Source organism: Cataglyphis hispanica, chromosome 25 (genome assembly GCF_021464435.1).
Source record: "Cataglyphis hispanica isolate Lineage 1 chromosome 25, ULB_Chis1_1.0, whole genome shotgun sequence".
NCBI classification, from domain to species: Eukaryota; Metazoa; Arthropoda; class Insecta; order Hymenoptera; family Formicidae; genus Cataglyphis; species Cataglyphis hispanica.
Genome location: NC_065978.1, coordinates 972,603 through 991,807, shown reverse-complemented (window position 1 = coordinate 991,807; position 19,205 = coordinate 972,603). Strand labels below are relative to the sequence as shown.

The following is a 19,205-nucleotide window of genomic DNA, read 5'->3' as shown; positions in this document are numbered from 1 at the left end:
AGTGGCAAATATCTCTGCGTAGCGCACATTTCTCCGTATATATATCCCATAAGTCTCTGTGCAACCCGTGTTAACTCGGAGCCTCGCTTGACGGGACAGCGATCCTGTTCCGATCCTGTTTCGCTATCTAACGTCAGCTTGCTGATTGCGATTTATATAGACGTGAACCGTTTAATGATCATCCCTGTCGACTGGCTCCGTGACATCATGTTACGCCTGCTGCGTTTCTTTAATATTACGTGGTACAGCAATATATTATAACATGCCAGAATTATCAATTTGTTTTATTGGTCCATACTCTTCTCCACTTTCCATTTTTAATGATTCAGACTTTACTTTAACTGCTAATATTATCCGAATCGACAAATCTTTTTGGCGTGAAATTTTTAATATTTATATTACCTTACTGTTTTATCAAAATCACACAAGTTTTATCTCAGATTTATATTATCATTTATTTTATGACGCTATTTTAATGATTCTATTTTACGATATCAAAGACACGGTATCACGCGACGATTCGTTTCAACGGAACGATCGTCGATAGTATCGCTCGTAAATGTATCTGCGCTCGAAAGCATTGATGGAAGATGTATAAAAGGCGCCTTAAAAGAGGCGGTTGACACATAAACGTATCGAAGGAACGAAATTAATCGCGGGTCCACTCACCTGATGAAGCGCCGTGGGCGGATGATGGTCCTGCCTCGGCGTGACCGCGTCGGCGCCTATCCCGGAATCGGGGCTGGGAAGATCAACGGTCAGGACCTTGCTGCTACTCGACGACGAGCGTATCGCGTGTGTCGTAGTGTATGAGCTCGGCACAACTTCGTACCTCGTGTACGAAGCGGTCGTGGTGGACAGCGAGGAAGCGGAGCTCGACGAGGCGAGCGGCGGCAGCGCGTCGCCGGCGACGTAGACCGTCGTCGCCTCCTGATGGAGGCCGCCGCCTCCGGGATTCGTCCCATTTCCGGTGCCGGTCGCCGACGTGGACGTGTACGCGGTCGATTGTAGTCGTGGACTGCAGGACGTGTAGGGATCGTAGGGACTGCCGTACTGCTGCACCTGCACATATACACGCATACAAAATCATTGCGGTTGATTTTCCTCCCGGCATTGTTATCGGCATTACTATCTCAAGCGAATCGTGATTGCGTGCATTTTTTCCGTCACATTTACACGTTCACTTTTTAGCAAAAACACGAAAGCGATTCGCGCAAAGCACTTGGCAATCTTCGAGCCACGCGCGAATGCAACACGCAAGTGCAAATCTGAGCGATCCGAGTTATTTTCTCGAGTTATTTTGCTGCATTGGGCTATACGTGACACAATGTTTGGAAGATGATAATATATTATAACGTTTGCATAGATATAGCAAATCTTTAAGCAATTTTACCAAAGGATACGAAATGATATTTGAAATCATGAAAATTGGTTATAAGCTTTTTCGCTGCGTGTGATGATTATGGGATATAAAATTTTATAGCACGAAAGAAAGATTCATACAGTAGAAATATCTGTCATTAAGTTATTATCTAAAATTAAAATCTTGTAAAAAATATCCATTTGTTTTGAAAAATCAGAGACAAATCGCGGAATAAACGCGAATTATCGCGAATTCCGAGTAGAGACCCTATGATTGCGTTCTCGACGATGATGGTTCAAGTCTCACCTGTAACTGATGCTGATGATGATGGTACATTCCCGGCGGTGTTGGACTTTCCTGCTTATGCCGTTTGCTCGATTGTTGACCTGCCCGCGACGAGCTGAGGTCCTCCGGTTCCCTCTTGACCCCGGCGATGCCGGCGCTCGAGGCGCCGTCGTGTCGCAGGGACTGCGGGCTCAGCGGAAGCGGAAGGCCACCCTGCAGGCTCTGGCCGGGACTGTGGGACTGCTGGTTGTACTGATGCAGGAAGTGATGTAGCTCCCCTCCTCCGGCACCTTCGCCGCCTTCCATGCGATTCGTCGAGGCGGAACCGGAGCCAGGCGCCTCCTGCACCAGCAGCTTCTGGCCCATCACACCCCTTCAACAGTCCATGGAGAATTGACCTTCAGTTATAGCTCCTTTACCGGGTACGGCAGAATCAGCATTGATCCGCGCCGCGCCATAAGAATGCGTGACGAATTCGCGCTATGTATATCGAAATCGATGCAGCGCGCCCATTCTCGCGCTGCCACCGATTGCCTTTTACGGGCTCCACCATCTGCCATGAAAAAGATCGGATTCTTCGCGCTCAGAATATCGTCGAGAACGGTTGTAGGAGTTTAACACAATTGACTCTCCTTCAAAATTCTAATGATGATTCCCTATTTCAAATATTTGACGAGATTAATTATACGTACACAGCGTATATTTTCTTTTCATTTATTTTTAATCTCATCAATAAGGTGTTAAGAAATTTATAACTATATAATAGAAAATAATTAAGTAAGAATATTCTTTGAAAAATTGAAAAAAGTTGGAGGCGTATGTCTGAACTTTATTTTAACATCCTGTATATTTCATATTTTTATAATTAAAGACAACTAATGTTAATATTCAGTGTGTTCATTGAAATGATAATTGAATCGCCGACCTCAAAGAAGAATGAGAAATGGGCCGCGCTTTTTTTTTCCTCTTTCTCTGCGCCTTGTCATCGAATGAAATTCGGCGAGGAAAATCCGGCGTTACACTTCCGCTATGCATCGCGCGCCGCATCTGCCGAATTCGGCAATAAAATTTTCGACGCGCGACGCGCGCCGAGTAACGCGATTCGCCGATCGGCCGTATGGTAGAAGAATCGAGAGGATCGCGGTATTATGCGAAGTAGTTAACATGTTATATTTAGCATGATAATACGTATCCACAATACCGGGGACCCTTATAAACTGCCAACGCTCTCTCGGTGCATGCCATCCTTCCCTCGTTCTCTCTATCCTTTTATCATCTCTTCGTCTTTTCCGATGCGAAGGATCGCCCCTCGCCGCCTTTGCCGGAATGTCCTGGCAACCTTTACCACCAAATTCCGTCTTTCTCTCTCTTTCTTGTCAAGCCTAAAAAAAGTATACATCCCTTCTTCTATGCTCTATCCTTTCGCAACGTCGTGTCGCGGTGCCTACCCTACGGTCAGATGCTTCCGCACAATGACCTTTTTTTTACACTTGATACCTGATCTCTCGTCTACCATTCTCTCTTTCTTTCCTTCTTTCCCGCCCTGCGTTTCTCTCGCTCCCGTCTCTAATACGACGACGAAAAGGGTGAGACGCCGAGATGAGAGACTATTGCGTCGCCCTCGGCACACTTGTGCACCCTGAAGAGGTGCGGATAGGCCCCGGGACGGGGAAAAGACGGCGGGTAAACCCGGCCGCGGTCGAGACCTCGTTTTCCCGAGCATAAGCAAAGAGAACGTGCTGTCCCATAACCCGAGGCCATAGGCAGCGAGGCTGCTCATGAATTCGGCTTACGTGAAATGGATCCGCGCGCGCTCTCTCTCCTCTCGCGACGCCTCTCGCGAGAGCGTTTCCCGATAATGCGATGCTAATCCGAGAACGCGCGGTGCGAAACGAGATTCGCGTGCGCGTACCTTGGGAACTAGATACGACGATGCACCCCTGAAAATTTGGGATCGCTAGGTGTGAGGTATCAGATTGCGAACCGAGTCTGATTGGCGTTTTAAGCTCTCGGGAACGTCTCAGTGGTTTTGTATGACTGTCATCGACATATCTTCATCCAAGACACGCCCAGATTTTTGCGACAAAAATTTACGTTAATTAAACAAAAATATCGTCGTTTTTTTTTCCTTTAAAGTGTGTTTCACAAAAAATTTCAGAGATATATGATTTATTTTTATATTTATTTACTCTTTCATCTAGTTTCAAATAAAATAATGTATTCATAATTATAAGCTGCGAAATGAATCTCAACATTGGTAGAGTGTTGTTGAACAACGTGCGAGATATTTTTTTCGCGGTTTTCTAGTCATCAAGAAATTAAGTGCCGAATGTTATAGTCGCGTAAGAAGAAGAAAATGAAAAAGCTGACAACAAAAGAGGAAAAAAGTTTAACGTAAAACGAAAGAGGGATCAATCCCGCGCGTTTTCGATCAGCGTTTCGCAGAGTTACCTATGCAACCAGTTTCACATACTATCCAAGTATTCGCATTGTCGTGTTAAAAATCCCGAGCTAATGTCAATAAAAAAATTATTGCATGATGTATGAGCAAATATTTATATATAAAAATATGTTAATATAAGAGCGCGATAAATCAACGAATTATGTCGATATCGATAAGTCTTGAAAACAATTAGAGATATATTATTATGATCATAAATATAGTTTTTGGAGAAGAAAATGTATCATTTTTGCCGTGCACTTAATAATCTATGATTTCTATATTTATCTTCGTTCAAAAGAAATTCGAAAGTTCAATATATCATAATCGCGACACATTTTAATATCCTGTCCCTGTTTCGAGAAAGATCAATCATCGCTTCAGCAATGATTCGGCGCAAATTAACCGTTAGATATGTGTAGAATTTCGAACGAAACAAACGGTACAAGATGTTGCTGTCCGACGCCGACACGGCACGGACCGTTTTTATCGCCACACTTCTTGTCTGCGCGGAAACGTTGATCTCTCGATGACAAACAGAAGAGGCCGCGTTCTCTTTTTCATGAAACGCGCGTGAAAAATCCTCGTCGATTACACCGGTATCCGCGATGCGCAGGCACACCCCGGTCTTCTCGGGGGTCAATAAGCGCCGCGCGCACGAATTCTCATGCCCCGGCGCGAGTTGAGCGCGTATTCGCGCCGCAAACGAGTAAATTACGCCGCGTTATACGCGGCATTCCGCGGCGCGGCTTTTTTCTTTTTTCTTTACGGCAGAGAGGATTCCGCAATGCGCAGCGTAAGATGCAATTACGTACTTACGGTGCAGCATTATCGACGACAAGGCACTCGGACAGCGGCCCGACACGTGAACCTGCAGGTCGCGCGGGGTCATCGCTGGGTCACGACACGCACAGCCACTCGTGCATGTGTGCGCACTCTCACGCATGCTAACCCCTTGTGGAGTAACCTGCGCGGGCGCCAGAACGCGGTTTGCGGTACCGCTGCTTCAGGCTCGCGATAGACCCGCTTCGGGAACCGGAATCGGGCCTTTCTCTAACCGGAAATCGGGCATATCGTGGCCCGTACTCTACCTACTGTGCGGGCACAGTTGGTTGCGTATGTGTGCGCGACCGGCCTATCTGTATGTGGCACGAGACGAAACCCGAAAGACAGGTCCGGCAAAGTGGCGCTCTACCGACTCGTTCTCGGGTCACTCCTTTGATTATCATTGTCGGCCTGCTCTTTTTCCATATCTCGCGCGTATACAAGCCTCTCGCGCGCAGGTCTACGGACTTCTTGCCTTTACAAGCGCGCACGCGTGCACGCACGTTCGGCACCTGTGCTTATAGCACGTGCCACCGAGTCAACGCGGCAATGTCAACGTATGCATACATATGTGTCGTATATATGGACGGACAGAATGATTTTAGATGCACGCGGCGAGGTCAACGACAATGTCTAGCACTTCTCACGATAGTCGACCAGCGGCTTTTCTAGTGCTTTACTTCCTAAGAGAATCGCACGCAGTTCCCAGAATACGTTACTGTGACTTTCGGCAATTATGAAACGTCTCTTGACCCCTGTCTTAATGTCTCATGTTTTCAACTGTGTTTTTGTGAAAGCACTGTCGTTCGTAATTTTCGTAACTAACAGGAATGTTCTTTGAAATTTTATTAAATATTGTATGTAAAAATAATATATATATATATACATATCGAAAATATTACCATTTTCTTTCCTCAAGAAGGAAAATGAAAAAGACAAAATAGAAAAGTTTTATCAATCGACAAAGAGTTTTAATGAAAACCGAATATATAAATAATATTTCGAATATATAAAACAAAGATATATTAAATTTCGCAAGATTTTTCAAACTGAACTCGCATCGTTTTTAAGAGAGATCAACGATTCAAAGGTTTCTTCCTAGATAATCGCGAATATTACGAGGCAGATTTTGCTTCGATCAAGATTATAGGTGATGAGTGGACTATCAAATGTTTAAGATAATCTTATATCGCGAGGTGCGATTTTCCTTCTCGTGCAACAATTTACGATATTCGATGTCGAGAGTGCTCGTACATCGCAAACCCAAATTGTCATGTGAGAAACTCGACACTACGATCTGTTAGATATCTCTTGAGGTCGAATCCTCGACTTTTGCTCGGTTCACTGCGGTCGTCGAATAGCTAGAAATTCGTTCTGTTTCTCAGACCTTCGTGTGTCATCGAATTCATCCACCTTCCTGTTTCGCTGTAATGAAACGTTACGCGATCCGGTTCTCGAACTACGCGATCCGGTTCTTGTTTGTTCGAGCAGCGTGAATCGACCCCTGCGAAAACGTGTCCGTTTAAATGCTCCTTGACTTCGTTACGGCAATTGAGATCGTTGGCACGAGAAGGAAGTTGGCCGGAAATGTCTTTTTTTGTGACCCCCAGACGAGATCTAATGTAAGATCCTGCGTTCCTGCGGTCGCAAGACCGATGGATTCTAGGCGGGATACCCGTAAGGTGATACAAAACATACGACGGCGTTTCTAATCGTAAATTCGAGCTAACGAGATAATATCGCCGCAAGCTAACTGTCTTGATCGAGCGATCCAGTTCTTGCGTGGTGTAATCGAGACCTCATAGTGGCACAGTGTCGTCGACGGCGCAACATCAAGACGTAATTGGCGACGCTATTCGCTTTCTTTTCTGTTTATCGACTTTGTTACTGTCGCGAGAAACGCAGACAGAATAAAAATAATTTTGTAATATGCAATTTATAATTAGTAAAAGAAAACTTCCGTCAATTCTAAAATGAAAAATCTAAAATTTATTGCAAAAATTTCTAATTTTTAACATCGAGAATTATAATATACGATTAAGCTTGAAATTTCCATATCAGGGTAAATATAAGTTTTTAATTAATTATTTATATTATTAGAATGCTTCATATTTCATTCGTCTACATTTTATCTCTACTTTGAAGTAATTTATTAATGATATTTTGAAATGATACTTTGAAAGGATTTCTTAATTTATATCTATGGTTGCACGGACATGTCCAATGGTTTTTTTGTGTCCAACGCTCTGTGTATATGATACTTATATTTTATTTTTATAGCCCATCTCCTCGTAACACGGCCCTTAGCACGCGACTCGCTCCGCGTGTGATTTCCGCAATCGCGGAAAGATCCGGCGCTACCGGAGATGTGGAATCCCACGCGACAAGAGCGCGAAACGAGGGCGTTGCCGTTCGCGTATCGTGTGTGCCCCCCGCGCAATTATGTTCCTCTATAATCATAAATTCAAATAAACGAGAACGCGTTCGCGCGACGCTACGTGTCGGGCATAAAACAGCGGTGGCGAGAAAACGGGCCATGGCACTCGTCGTCCCACGTTTCTGGTTCTGCTTGCGGCCTGCTGCCCGGTCCGCGTTTTGCCGTTTTACGACGTGACACACGAGGCCCCCTCGTTCCCTGGCTCGTCAGTCGGGTCAGAGGCCATCGCGGTAGTGGCCGCGATTCGTCGTAGTGGTGACTCTTAAAACAGATTGCCGCGTAACGATAACCGGGAGAAATGAAACGCGTATAATAAGAAGTAGCGACAACTTGTATTCGTCGTTTGGCCGATCGTCGACCATCATAAAGGTCCTCGATCTCGGTTCTATTGTATACAGGAAGAATAAGGGAGGCGTTAAAAGGATGCGAGAACGAATTGGATTTCCATGGATGTCGACAGTGAGCGCGCAATTAGAAGTTTCTAATTGTCACTGCAATTATAAACTCAGAATTTCGGTCTCATCATATATTTTTTTTTTTTCAGAAAAATATATTTTCCTTCTTATGAATGATTAATATTTTTAACTTATTTTTGAATGAAATTTAATTAAGTTACTTGATTTTCTAACATGTGTTTGACAGTAACAATAAGACAACCGCGGATAGACGACAAAGAAGGAATCTGCTCCGCGGTACGTATTCACGTCGGCTACCTGTCTAATCTCGTGACAAGTCAGTCGGCCGAGTATGCACCCTGGCAAGAGCGTAAAGGCCATTGCCGTCTCGTTCCTAAGTAGATCTTGGCGTGACGATAGTCAGGAAATGTAATAAGAAGTTGCAGCGTACCGTCGTTCATTGCCGAGTTCGTTCTTGAGTCCCTTAAAGACCGAGCTCTGAGCAAGACTTCATTACATTCCACGTCGCTACGTCGCACGTACGAAAAGACGATCGTTAAAGAAAGATTCCGGCGATTACGATCGCCGCTCGTATTATGTGCAATATGAAAGATGTAGAAGCGTGGCTAACACCATATTTACTCGACCCCGTGTCTCTCACTTTCCTCGAGACATTTCAGATTGAACGAAAATTCATTTCGCAAACGTTCGCGATATTTTCTTCTCGATTTTATATAACGTAAGATCCCGCTTCGACACCTCTAAATAATCACAACCTGTGTTTATCTCGGCAATTAAGAAGCCGCTCTTACTCTCGGATGCTAAAACATTTAAATATGCTCGCCGCGAGGGAAGCATTAATCATATTGACGTTATCCATATACGTCCCAAGGCCATGTGAATTTAATATGAATTAATTAGAAATTTGTTATCTTTCCAGGGGGAGGAGGGAGAGGGGTGGGAATCTCACTTTCGAACTCGGCGCGTGATCACCGCCGTCCGCGGAAACGTGCTTCGTACGCGGTGAGATGGAAACTATTATATACATCGCGGCGGTGAGTATAAAGATCGGCTCCATTTCATTTCTCCGATACGTCATACATCTGTGCTACTATAAAATTTCTGACGCAATGATATACTATCGCGTGTCGGGAAGAAAGAATCGACAAAAACATTTTACGAGTTATTCAACCGAATCGCAAAAAAAAAAACGCGATCGAATATAGTAATATATTACTGCTCGCCGCGATAAACGCCGTACATATTTGATTGCATCAATGGCAAGATTTATAAAAATTTTCGATTAGTAGCGTGAAAAATGCTTTCATGATTAGAGTGTCGCACAGAGTTGTCACAATTAACATTTCAGATTTGAAAAGCATAATTTGCATTCATTGCGAAACGCGCGGTCGTTTTTCTCGGAACATCGCATGACCGGCGATGAAGCAATCGATCGCGATCGAACGAAAAAGATTCTCGTGTACCTGACTGTTATAAGTGACAATTACTATAATTTGGAAGAATACTTCCTGCCGACTTATAGCGCACGCAATTGCGATGATTGTTCTGTATTGCGTATTATCGTCAGCGCGGCAATATGCTCGATAAATATAGAAACATAGGGAATATTTTACAAGGTTATAAATATATTGCTTTTTCTCAATTATTACGATACGTAATCATAGTGATTTCTCGATGACAGCGTCAATCATTGCGATTAAAATAGACATGATAGACACATATAACATTTTTCACGCAATAGTAAAAGTTAAATATATAATACGTGGACATGACGAGAGAATTACATCTATCGTTAAAAAAAAAAAAAAAAATAAATATATAGAAGTGATGAACATATCAGAACATTCGATTTATATTAAAACTTATTGAAAAACATGTAAGGATATGTTTCTTATTTGCTGATGTTTAAATAAAACTAACTCTTATATGTAAAGTACGCTTGAGAAAACTCCCTTTTATATGTTAAATGAATTAAAATCCGACGAAGAGAGAGAAAGAGAGATAAAAAAACGTAAGTGTTTACTCTTTCCGCTAGCGGCGCGTCTACGTTACTCCATCAAGTAACTTCTTTGCGTTTCAATTGCCATCATCGTCTACCTCCGAGAAGCGTCTTCATCCGCTAATTGAATCAATGTTGCCGGACGAGCGCGCTATGCGCAACGGGAACCCCCTTATTTCCCGCTTTATCCCGCGGCTTTTCATCGCGGCTGTTCTCCGCGTTTGGAAGGCGGATATCGCGGTTGTCGCTTATGCCCGACGGGCGTTAAGATTAAGGCGGCGATCTCGCGAAGTGGCCGGGAGACCGTCTTTTACGGCGGCGGCTTGCTGTGAAACTGTACGCCGATTCTCGATGGCGTTGCGCCATCATTCTACAACCCCGTGGCGAACCATAAGCGAGCGTCGGACACCGTAAGAGTCGCGGCGAGTTATCCGCCTCCTACGCAGACTCGGCTCCGCACACTCAACGAGATCTCAAGGGTTGAGCCTATCACGAAGATCGCGATAAGGGACACATCCTTTTAAAGAAACAAGTTTTAACATTCCCTGCGTTTCGGCATCGATCTGACGACACAGATTGCTGAAAATATGTCGAGAAATAAAGGTGTTATTAAGGATATATGAGAATATCTTTTTACGACGAGGATTTCATGGCAAATGCGGCCCTGCCTCTATGGTATTTAAAAATTCGTGGATATCTAATGGTATTCTTATGCGTATACAACAATACAATAGTTTATTGAACCGAGTATTCCCCTTGCTTGGCTTCACAGCAGGTTTACTATTCGAATTACTATATAACCGTTTCTCGGCGTGGCGGATTCTATATACTTTTTTTTGGACCTATGTTGAGAATGATAACGTTATTATTTAATACAAATATAGAAGATCCTGCATTGTTATTCGTGTAAAGAATAAAAATATGATAAAATTCTAGGATTAATATTATAAAGATAATATTAGAAGTCTTGTGCGAGTTTATGAGATCTCGTTAAGTTTCAAAGTTTCCTTGTTCTTCCAATTATCCATGCATGAAATAATTTCTAATCTCTCTGATTTAATTAGACGTGCGTTTGGCTAAAGTTTCGTTTTATAGAAACTCGTCTAACTTGTTCTAAAGCTACTATCATGTAATATATCTAAATAATTACAAAATTTTGATTTGCGGTAAATGAGCCTATCTAATTTAAAATGAGTTTCGAGAAAAGTTTCGATAAAACGAAACCTTATCGCCCGCGAAGCTTTCACCGTGTGACAACAAACCCGTCTTAAATCCCGATTAGGAAAGTCGTGAGAAAAACTGCAGCGCGTCCTTTCTGACGCGCATTTCAATGGCAATGGAAAATGCATCGACGCATATTCATATCATGATCGTATCTATGTAGCTGCGGAAACATGCAAACGTTTGCACGCGGATTCGTTCTGTATATTGTCCCCACGTCGAGATACATTTCCTCCTAATCGTGCTCGTGCTGGTTTTTTCCTCCTATTTTCGCGACCGCGACTAGAGAAGCGCTTGATCCCTTCAGCGAGTGCGACACAATGAAATTGGATTAAAGTTGTGCCCTTGGTAGTCTTTCTCATTCTCTCTCCTCGCAGTGACGCGACAGCCGAGAGCGAGAGAGGAGTTTTAACGATCTACCGCCGTACAAATTGTCGAGATGCTATCATCTCTCAGCGGGAAGAGAGAACGGGAGTAGGAGATGTAGATAGAGAAAGAGAAAGGGAGAAGGAGGAAGGGCAGAGTGTAGAGAGGGATAGGCAGGGAGAGGAGAGAAGATGCGAGGGAAGATTAGGGCGGCATCTCCCCATGGCGAGATCGGTAACAGAAACTGCTGTTGGTGATGTTCCTGATGCCGCGCTGCAGTTGCTGTCGCTGCACTACCTCTCCTCTCGAGGCTGCCCTCGTATCTGACACGATTCGTACGTTGAGGATTCTCAACAGTAAATTACAAAATATGCTAAGCGGCCGATATAAATCAAAAGTGGGGCCCGCGCGCGTCCGTAGATCTCCGAGGGGTGAGAGAGTCCTTTACCCGTTGTCTCCGTCTCCTGGATTCTACAGCGTAAGGGGTAAGGGATTCCTCCGCGTTCACCATGGCCAACCAGGCCCAAAATACGAGGAGAGAGAGAGAGAGAGACCCCCATCACGAATCGGGAACGAGGGAGAAATTCTTTCTCTCCTTCTCGTGCAGTACGTAGAATGCCGGCGCGGTGGTTCAGTTTGCAAACCGAGCAAATGGACCGGAAGACTCGAACGCGAGATATAAATAGGCCTGACTGGAGAGCAATATATCTACCCAACTAAACTCCGCTAAATTGCTTCGGCAAAAGAGAGCGTTATAGAATCGCGAGCAGAGAGCGAGAGAGAAAGAGAGAGGGAACGAAAAGCTCCATTTATCGATGGCACGCTGCGCACTCATTTAAGCGCAGAGAGATTTATGGAATATCGATAAACTCCTAAAGAATTGTGATTACTGTTCCTTCGAACTTATAAGTATAATCTGCGTAAATGGGTTGTGTGCGTGAAAAAGTCCGTCTCATTTTGTGCCTCGTCTTCTTATGGGGTTAACGATTTTATAATTTGCTTTACCATACATCATATTAAAAAAAAAAAAATATCTAATTTACTTCTCTCGCTTTATTCAGCGTGGATTTTATTTATCCCACATTATGTGTCGGGAGAAAATAACATAAGCGTATTGCGTCAGTGTTGAAATGATGCATATTCCTTTCTACATTTGTTTCATTATTAAGATAACGAAAATATACATCCGCGCTTGGTAGAATACGAATTATCTAATTAACGCGTCAAACGTCTCTCATCCGTGCCGACTGATTTTACACGCGATTGTCCCTCGTAATCAGCCCCCGGTAACGAATTACGCTCACCGCGAGCACTCAATTACGCGGTCGAGACTATTAATCGAGATACGGCGAAACACGAATAGCTAATAACGCGCGCCCGACGAGTCCCGCGCCGAGAGTGTTCGCTACATCGGGACACGGGGCTCTATCTGCGGATCTGCGCTAATCGAGTCCTCTGGATGCACCCGCGGTACAGGCTAGCCGTCACGCACACGCACGTGTTTATGGATGAGCCACGTACGAGCGGCCACGTGCACTCGCGCTTCTAAATTAAGTGCATCGAGTGAAGAAGAGCCGCGCGCGCGCGCGAGTGCATAAAATTACGTGCGTTACATGTGAGAGATGCTTTTACGAGAATCCTGCCAAGGCTACCAATTTTTAAAGGCTCCGCGAATATAATAATATAAAATGTTCTTCATATATTTCTTCTTTATATAAATTATTTTTTATATGTATGTAGTTGGGTAATAATTCTCTCAGTCGTAATATAAAAAAGTTATAAGCGCAAAGCTGGAATGCAGGAAAAGAGGTAATCACAACGCTTGAAAAAATTTGACAGATCGACGAATAATTCTGCGATAATGCAGGAACATTTTAGGAATTTAATATTTTATACAATTATGTTTTATTGCAAAAGATTAATTTTTTTTTAAACTTGAATTATATACTGCGAGTATTGCATTTATTCTCTGCTACCAATATGTATGTCTAAAAAATAAGTATTGTTTTTTAAATCTTAAAGCTATTTCTCAGCGAATTAATTTTGACCGGAAAAGTCAATTTGTTCAGTCAATTTCGAATCTCGGGAACGTGAATATTCTTGAATTATTTAAATGAGCGAAAGAGGCGAGCGAAATCTTCCTGCATTTGTAAGAGCATGATTATATTACGTGGATAGAACCGTGGAAAATCGCGATTCTTTCCCTTACCTCGCCTATGATTACGAAGCTTACACGTGCGGATGAGAATCTAAAATAGCGAGATAAAGCGAAGTTCCGAAGCGATGAAGAGTGTATTGCATAAAGCGTGCATAATAACGGCCGTTGTCTTCAGCTGATTTTTATTCAAGATTAATTCGCATTTTCAAGCTTTGCTTAAACGTTATCGCGTTTGATGAGAAATAAAAAAGATACAGCTTCACGAAAAATTAAAGAAGAGAGACTTAAATAATAATCTAAACTACATATAACGACAGAAACGAAGACATTCCGATATTATTGAGATCCAAGTTTGGCTCTCGGATCTCTTTCCGGCTTACGGATCGGTCACGGATCACGCTAAAATAAAATATATTTTTATTTTAAAATAAAAATATATTTTTTTAAAAATAAAAATCTATAAAATATAAAAATCAAATCTTTCGTAATATATATAAAGTCAATACTCACGTGGACCAGAGCTCGTGCGTGGGCGGCAACTTGACATCCGCGGCCGTTTTCTCGGGCAGTTTGTAATACTCGTAGACGTAGGACGCGCCAGGATCGTCGCCATGGCTGGCTACCGCCGACACCTGATGCTGCTGCTGGAGATTTAGCATAGCAGCGGTCGCCACTGAGAGCGGATGCTCGCAGTAGGCGCGCCAGTCGCCCTCCATACCCTGCACCTGCACCTGCACCGCGACTCTTTTGTGGACTTCCGGATCGGCGTCTTCGGCACCGCTCTGCAGGGACTGTGCCGCTGCCTGGGCCGCCGCCTCCTCCGCTCCCAGTTCCTCCTCTTCTTCCGGTTCACGCTGCCCGGATACGTAGTCCTGCTGCTGCTGTGCGTCGTCGCTGACAACGGTGCCGTTTGTATCCTCCTCGCTACGACTGCGTCGTCTGTAATCGAGCGAAACAGTTCGATTAATTATCGAAGGCATAAATATTTGGTTTCGGATAATTTTAATTTTATATAATAATTGCACGGCTATCCTTGATTGATATAATATTTAAGTAAATATACACATTATCTCATTTACAAGTATATTGGTATAAATAATGCTATTGCATGTAAAGTATAATAAGCTGACATTGGAACGTATGAGAATATAATTATAAATTCTTTTTTGGTAAAAATATTGTTTTAAAAATCGCGATTCCAATGTTGTCTGATGGCAATCAGATAATTTGTAGATTTATGGGGAAAGCAAAGCACATTGCTCTCTGCGGTCGACAATTCTCATGAAAGAGCCAATTCCTGCTGTTGGCAACCGACCATAAGCGACACAACGCGAAAAAAACTTAAAAAAAAAAAAAAACTTTTTCCCGAGGTAAAGACTGCAGTAATGAATACGCCACCAGGATAACAGTTAGAAATAACCGAGCTCGGTAGAATGTAATAAATTACAACGAACCCATCGAATTTATCAATTAGCGATAATCGCGATGAGCATAAGCCTCGCTGATGATTCCTCAATTTAGCAATGACCACCAGCGGTGGAAGCGCGTCGTGTGCGACGTATGGTTGTGCCAGTAATTTATCGTCTACATCGCGATACCTAATCGCGCTATGCGAGCTCGAGAAAGAGAGAAAGAGAGAGAGAGAGTACGTACGACGAGCTTTCGACTCCGTACCTAGCCACCTGGATATTTGTCACCGGTCGTTACTTTCCGAAGTAATACCTTCCGGCTGCGTGCCCGAAACGATGAGATTTATGAGAATGCGCGCGAGACGGGAACGACTTTGCAAAAAAGAGATATCCGACGATGCGATGCAATGCGCGTTTCTGAGAATATTTTAGTAAATAAAGTTTGTTATGAAAAATTACTATATTTTTTAGTTTTATTACTTTTTTAATGACAAGTTAAATTAAAGACAGTTGATTCGCACAAATGAGGAAATTTATTTTATATTATATTTTATAATATATATACTGCAAAAAAATATGTAAATTACATAAACAGTGAGCGTAAAATTATACTATAAATATAACGGAAATGTTACATATACATTTCTAATATTTATTGTGTAATTTTATATTTATTGATCTTGCATTGTTCAAATCAAACTAGATAATTTTATTCATGACAGTTTTTATTTCGAAAACTGCATCTTTTGACGCTTAGACTTTTCCCGCAGTACGCGTATATCACCTGTTTCTCTATGCGACGGGGATAAACTTAATCGCGAATCGGGAAAGAAATCTCGCGCATTGCCACCGCGGGTCGCAGCAGATGACGATGAGACGAGCGACGAAGAGCGAGGAGGGAGGGTTACGTCGTAAATACGTATACACGCATGAAGATTAATTATTATAAACCCCTGCCTGCTGCCTGCAGTCATCAATTTATACTCCTCTCTCTCGTGCATCCCAATTCCAATCCCGATCCCGATCCCGTGAGTCGCACTACGGAATAAAGGCTCATCCTCTCTAATTTATGCATGTCGAATCAATCTCCCTCCTTCTACCCTTCCTTCCTTCGTCTCTCTCTCTCTCTCTCTCTCTCTTTCTCTCTTTCTCCCTCGCGCTACCTATGTCTTTTACTCCTTCTACGATCTTCCTTGCGCACCTGGACAACCGTCGCCCCTGAGAGAGAAGGACCAACCACCCCGATAATGAGGACCCGAGTTATCCTGTGCAAATATTTTCCTCGACTGATGTTTGCACAGGCACGAACGGGCCGGAGATCCGATCATTGAACGCGCGCATCGCGGCCATGCATACACACATATATATATATACGTATATATATATGTATACACCTAAGTTTTTGAAAGAAATCTCGAGCGCGCCGAGTGTGGTAGTCGATTCCGTAGCTGCGATTCTGCATAATACCTACTCGTCCGGACAATGAATTTATGCGCGATCATTCGGGTGAAAACTTCATTCCGAACGAAATGCAAACATAGATTTCACGGCGATGAAATACCGCGAACGCGATGCTATTCCTCTTGTCTGTGCAATCTTCATTCTGTCCGCTATCATCTTGCGCGTTTCACTTGAGAATTTTCTCTCCGCTACATTAACAGTATTCGTTGATCACGTGCGCACCGTGAAGCTATTCTTCGAGAATATCTCTCACCGTCATTCGATCAAATTTTATGGTTTGGCATTAGCAGTAAATTCTTATTATTATAGAGATTATATATGAGATATTAATTACAATAACATATGTTTGAGTGAAAGAATCAAATAAATTTTACTCTCCTCGAGTAATTTCTAGAGATTGAAATATCGTTGTAATTTCAAGTTAAAAGTTTGATAATGCGAATATGGAAAAATCTGTATCTCTTACATCTTTTATCAAATAAGTATTATTATTATTATTATATTGTCATTAAATTTGAACTCACCAAAATTACAAAGACCTCCTCTCATTTGCCATAATTTTATATTTTGTAATCATGTCACGTTCACATATATTTATCTGCGTTTATTCCTGAGATTCAATATATAAATCTTGCTATTTTATTTTTTCTTTCTACCGTATTCTTGCTTGAGGGATTTAATCCCAAGTGCCTGGTAAATGCAGCTTTAATAATAATAACTTATGCTACATGGCGTAATTGATAACCGACGCGTATGCAATGCCACAAATAATCGGGCAAAATACTCGACATAAGATCGATCCCTTATTAAGGTATATTTCAAGCGAATCCGACATAATAATGCACGAGGCCCTATAATTTTATCTCGCGGGAGTCTTTGAGGACGTGCAAGAAGAGAAACTTTCGCTGATGGGCTTTGCGTTCCTCGTTGTCCCTGAGAAAAAGCGAGATCCCGCGTACGATGCGACGCGAAAAAGCCTCCGAATCGAGGTAGAAGCTCGTACATTGGCGATCGATTTTTGGAATAATGCGGGCACGTATCACATTGCATTGCGCGCCGCTTGGGTACGTGACTGGTATATCTCTTAGACAGGTAACACGAGAAAAAGGTTAAAAGGGAACGAGCGAAAGATTATAAGACGAGAGAGAGAGAGAGAGAGAGAGAGAGACGAAAAAAAGACGAAAGGAAAAAAAAGGGAAAAAGAGAGAAAGAGAGCAAACATGCGTCGTCACGACGAGGATACATTCTGAGGATACTTCGCGTATGTGCTAGGCTGGTAGATACATATGTAAATTGCGAGTACCCCTATTACAGAAGAGAGAACTTCACCTGCGCATCCGGTTTTCGCGTGTGCTTTGATTTCGTCCCCGTACGTCACGTCCTTCTTCCCGTCCATCTTTTTGCTCGTATCGCGCGCATACCACTTTTCTATAACGCTAAATCATAGCCGATTTCATTAAAACCTCCGGGATGAGTAATTGCTGGTGTATCGGGCGCGGCTACCGCCACGGAGAGCATGTCCGTGTTTAGTCGGCGATATATCTTGGAAATTAAGGTTTGTGTCCCGATCGATATCGCGCCGTCGCATCTTAAATATTGCGTAATTTCGACGATGCCGATGATTTCAAGACTGATCTTTGACGTCGTTTTACCTTCAACGACGTAATGGGCTCGTGGTAATTATATCGCAGCTGTCGAGAAAGACTATAATTTGTCATAACTCATTAAATACTACTTGTCTGGAAATAAAATAGACAAACGCAATCACGCTGGAATTAATCGAGAATCAGAGCTTCACTGAGTTGAGAAGAAGAGTCAATTTTTTTTAATTTGTTAAAATCCTCAAGACATCTTTTTGACAGTTTTTATAAAATGTGCGATCTTGTATATTCAGAATAACGTAGTTACATTCCGCGAATATATAAGGGATATAATGCAAAGCATCACTTTTGCAATGGTTCGTTTGCATCATGATAGATAAAACTTTATTGCAGCAATGAGGCGTACAACGAAAGAGACACGAGGATTATCCTCAACGAAATCACATCGATTTCTTCCCGTCGGTTGTTGTAACTAACAGAAAGGACTATCAGCAATATCAGGCTACATCTTCCCAGTATAATCCTGAGGACTTATGTTCGCTCACATGTCTTCTTATTGAGTCTATCTATCATATCTTCTTGACATTTCGAGGTCACTAATAGTATGATTGATATTCTTATAATATATCGGAAGATTTTTAATGTAGGCACAAAACCGTATAATACATCATACATAATATTATAAACTAACATTAGTTTCTTCTATAAATTCCAGTTAGCGATTAACATTTCTTCTAGTCGGGAATCAAATTTTCTTCTTACTTTTTTTTTTAAATTCTTGTAATATTATTTAATTTTAATATTATATTTTGAGTTATAAACATGCATATGACACAAGTTTTAGTGAAAACCTGCTTATTATATACATTACACAATTGTTTATATTAAATTCTATATATAAATAAAATTATCTTATTTTTACACACACAAAAGAATCATGATTATACCTGCGATAAATTTTATAGTCTTTCTATTGAAAAAAAAAAAAACTTGCTGTCAAATGCCAACAAACAATATTAACATAATTTTACATGAACATGTTTTTATTCCAATCGCTTTGTATACGACGCCGCACGATATTTATGCATCTCTCGTATATGTACAACCAACACGCATATTTTCTAAAAAAATATATAAATCCGTTATTCGCGTCCTATACGCATCGGTATTTTCGATTGAATGGAAATCTGCCCCGGCCAATCGGATCCGCGCCGTTATTAGGAT

The 19,205-nt window shown here is 42.2% G+C and overlaps 1 protein-coding gene across 4 annotated transcripts in view; it reads right to left on the bottom strand.

The window, feature by feature from the left end:
• The window catches only part of LOC126858490 (uncharacterized), a 107,586-nt gene that overhangs the window by 16,936 nt on the left and 71,445 nt on the right, over positions 1-19,205 (bottom strand). For all 4 annotated transcript variants that reach the window (XM_050608863.1, XM_050608860.1, XM_050608859.1 and 1 more), the window contains 3 exons: positions 14,021-14,449; positions 1,670-2,021; positions 670-1,062 (listed from right to left, as the gene is read on the bottom strand). In XM_050608863.1, coding sequence (XP_050464820.1) covers positions 670-1,062; positions 1,670-2,021; positions 14,021-14,449 — 1,174 coding nt within the window. The remainder of the gene's footprint in view (positions 1-669; positions 1,063-1,669; positions 2,022-14,020; positions 14,450-19,205) is intronic.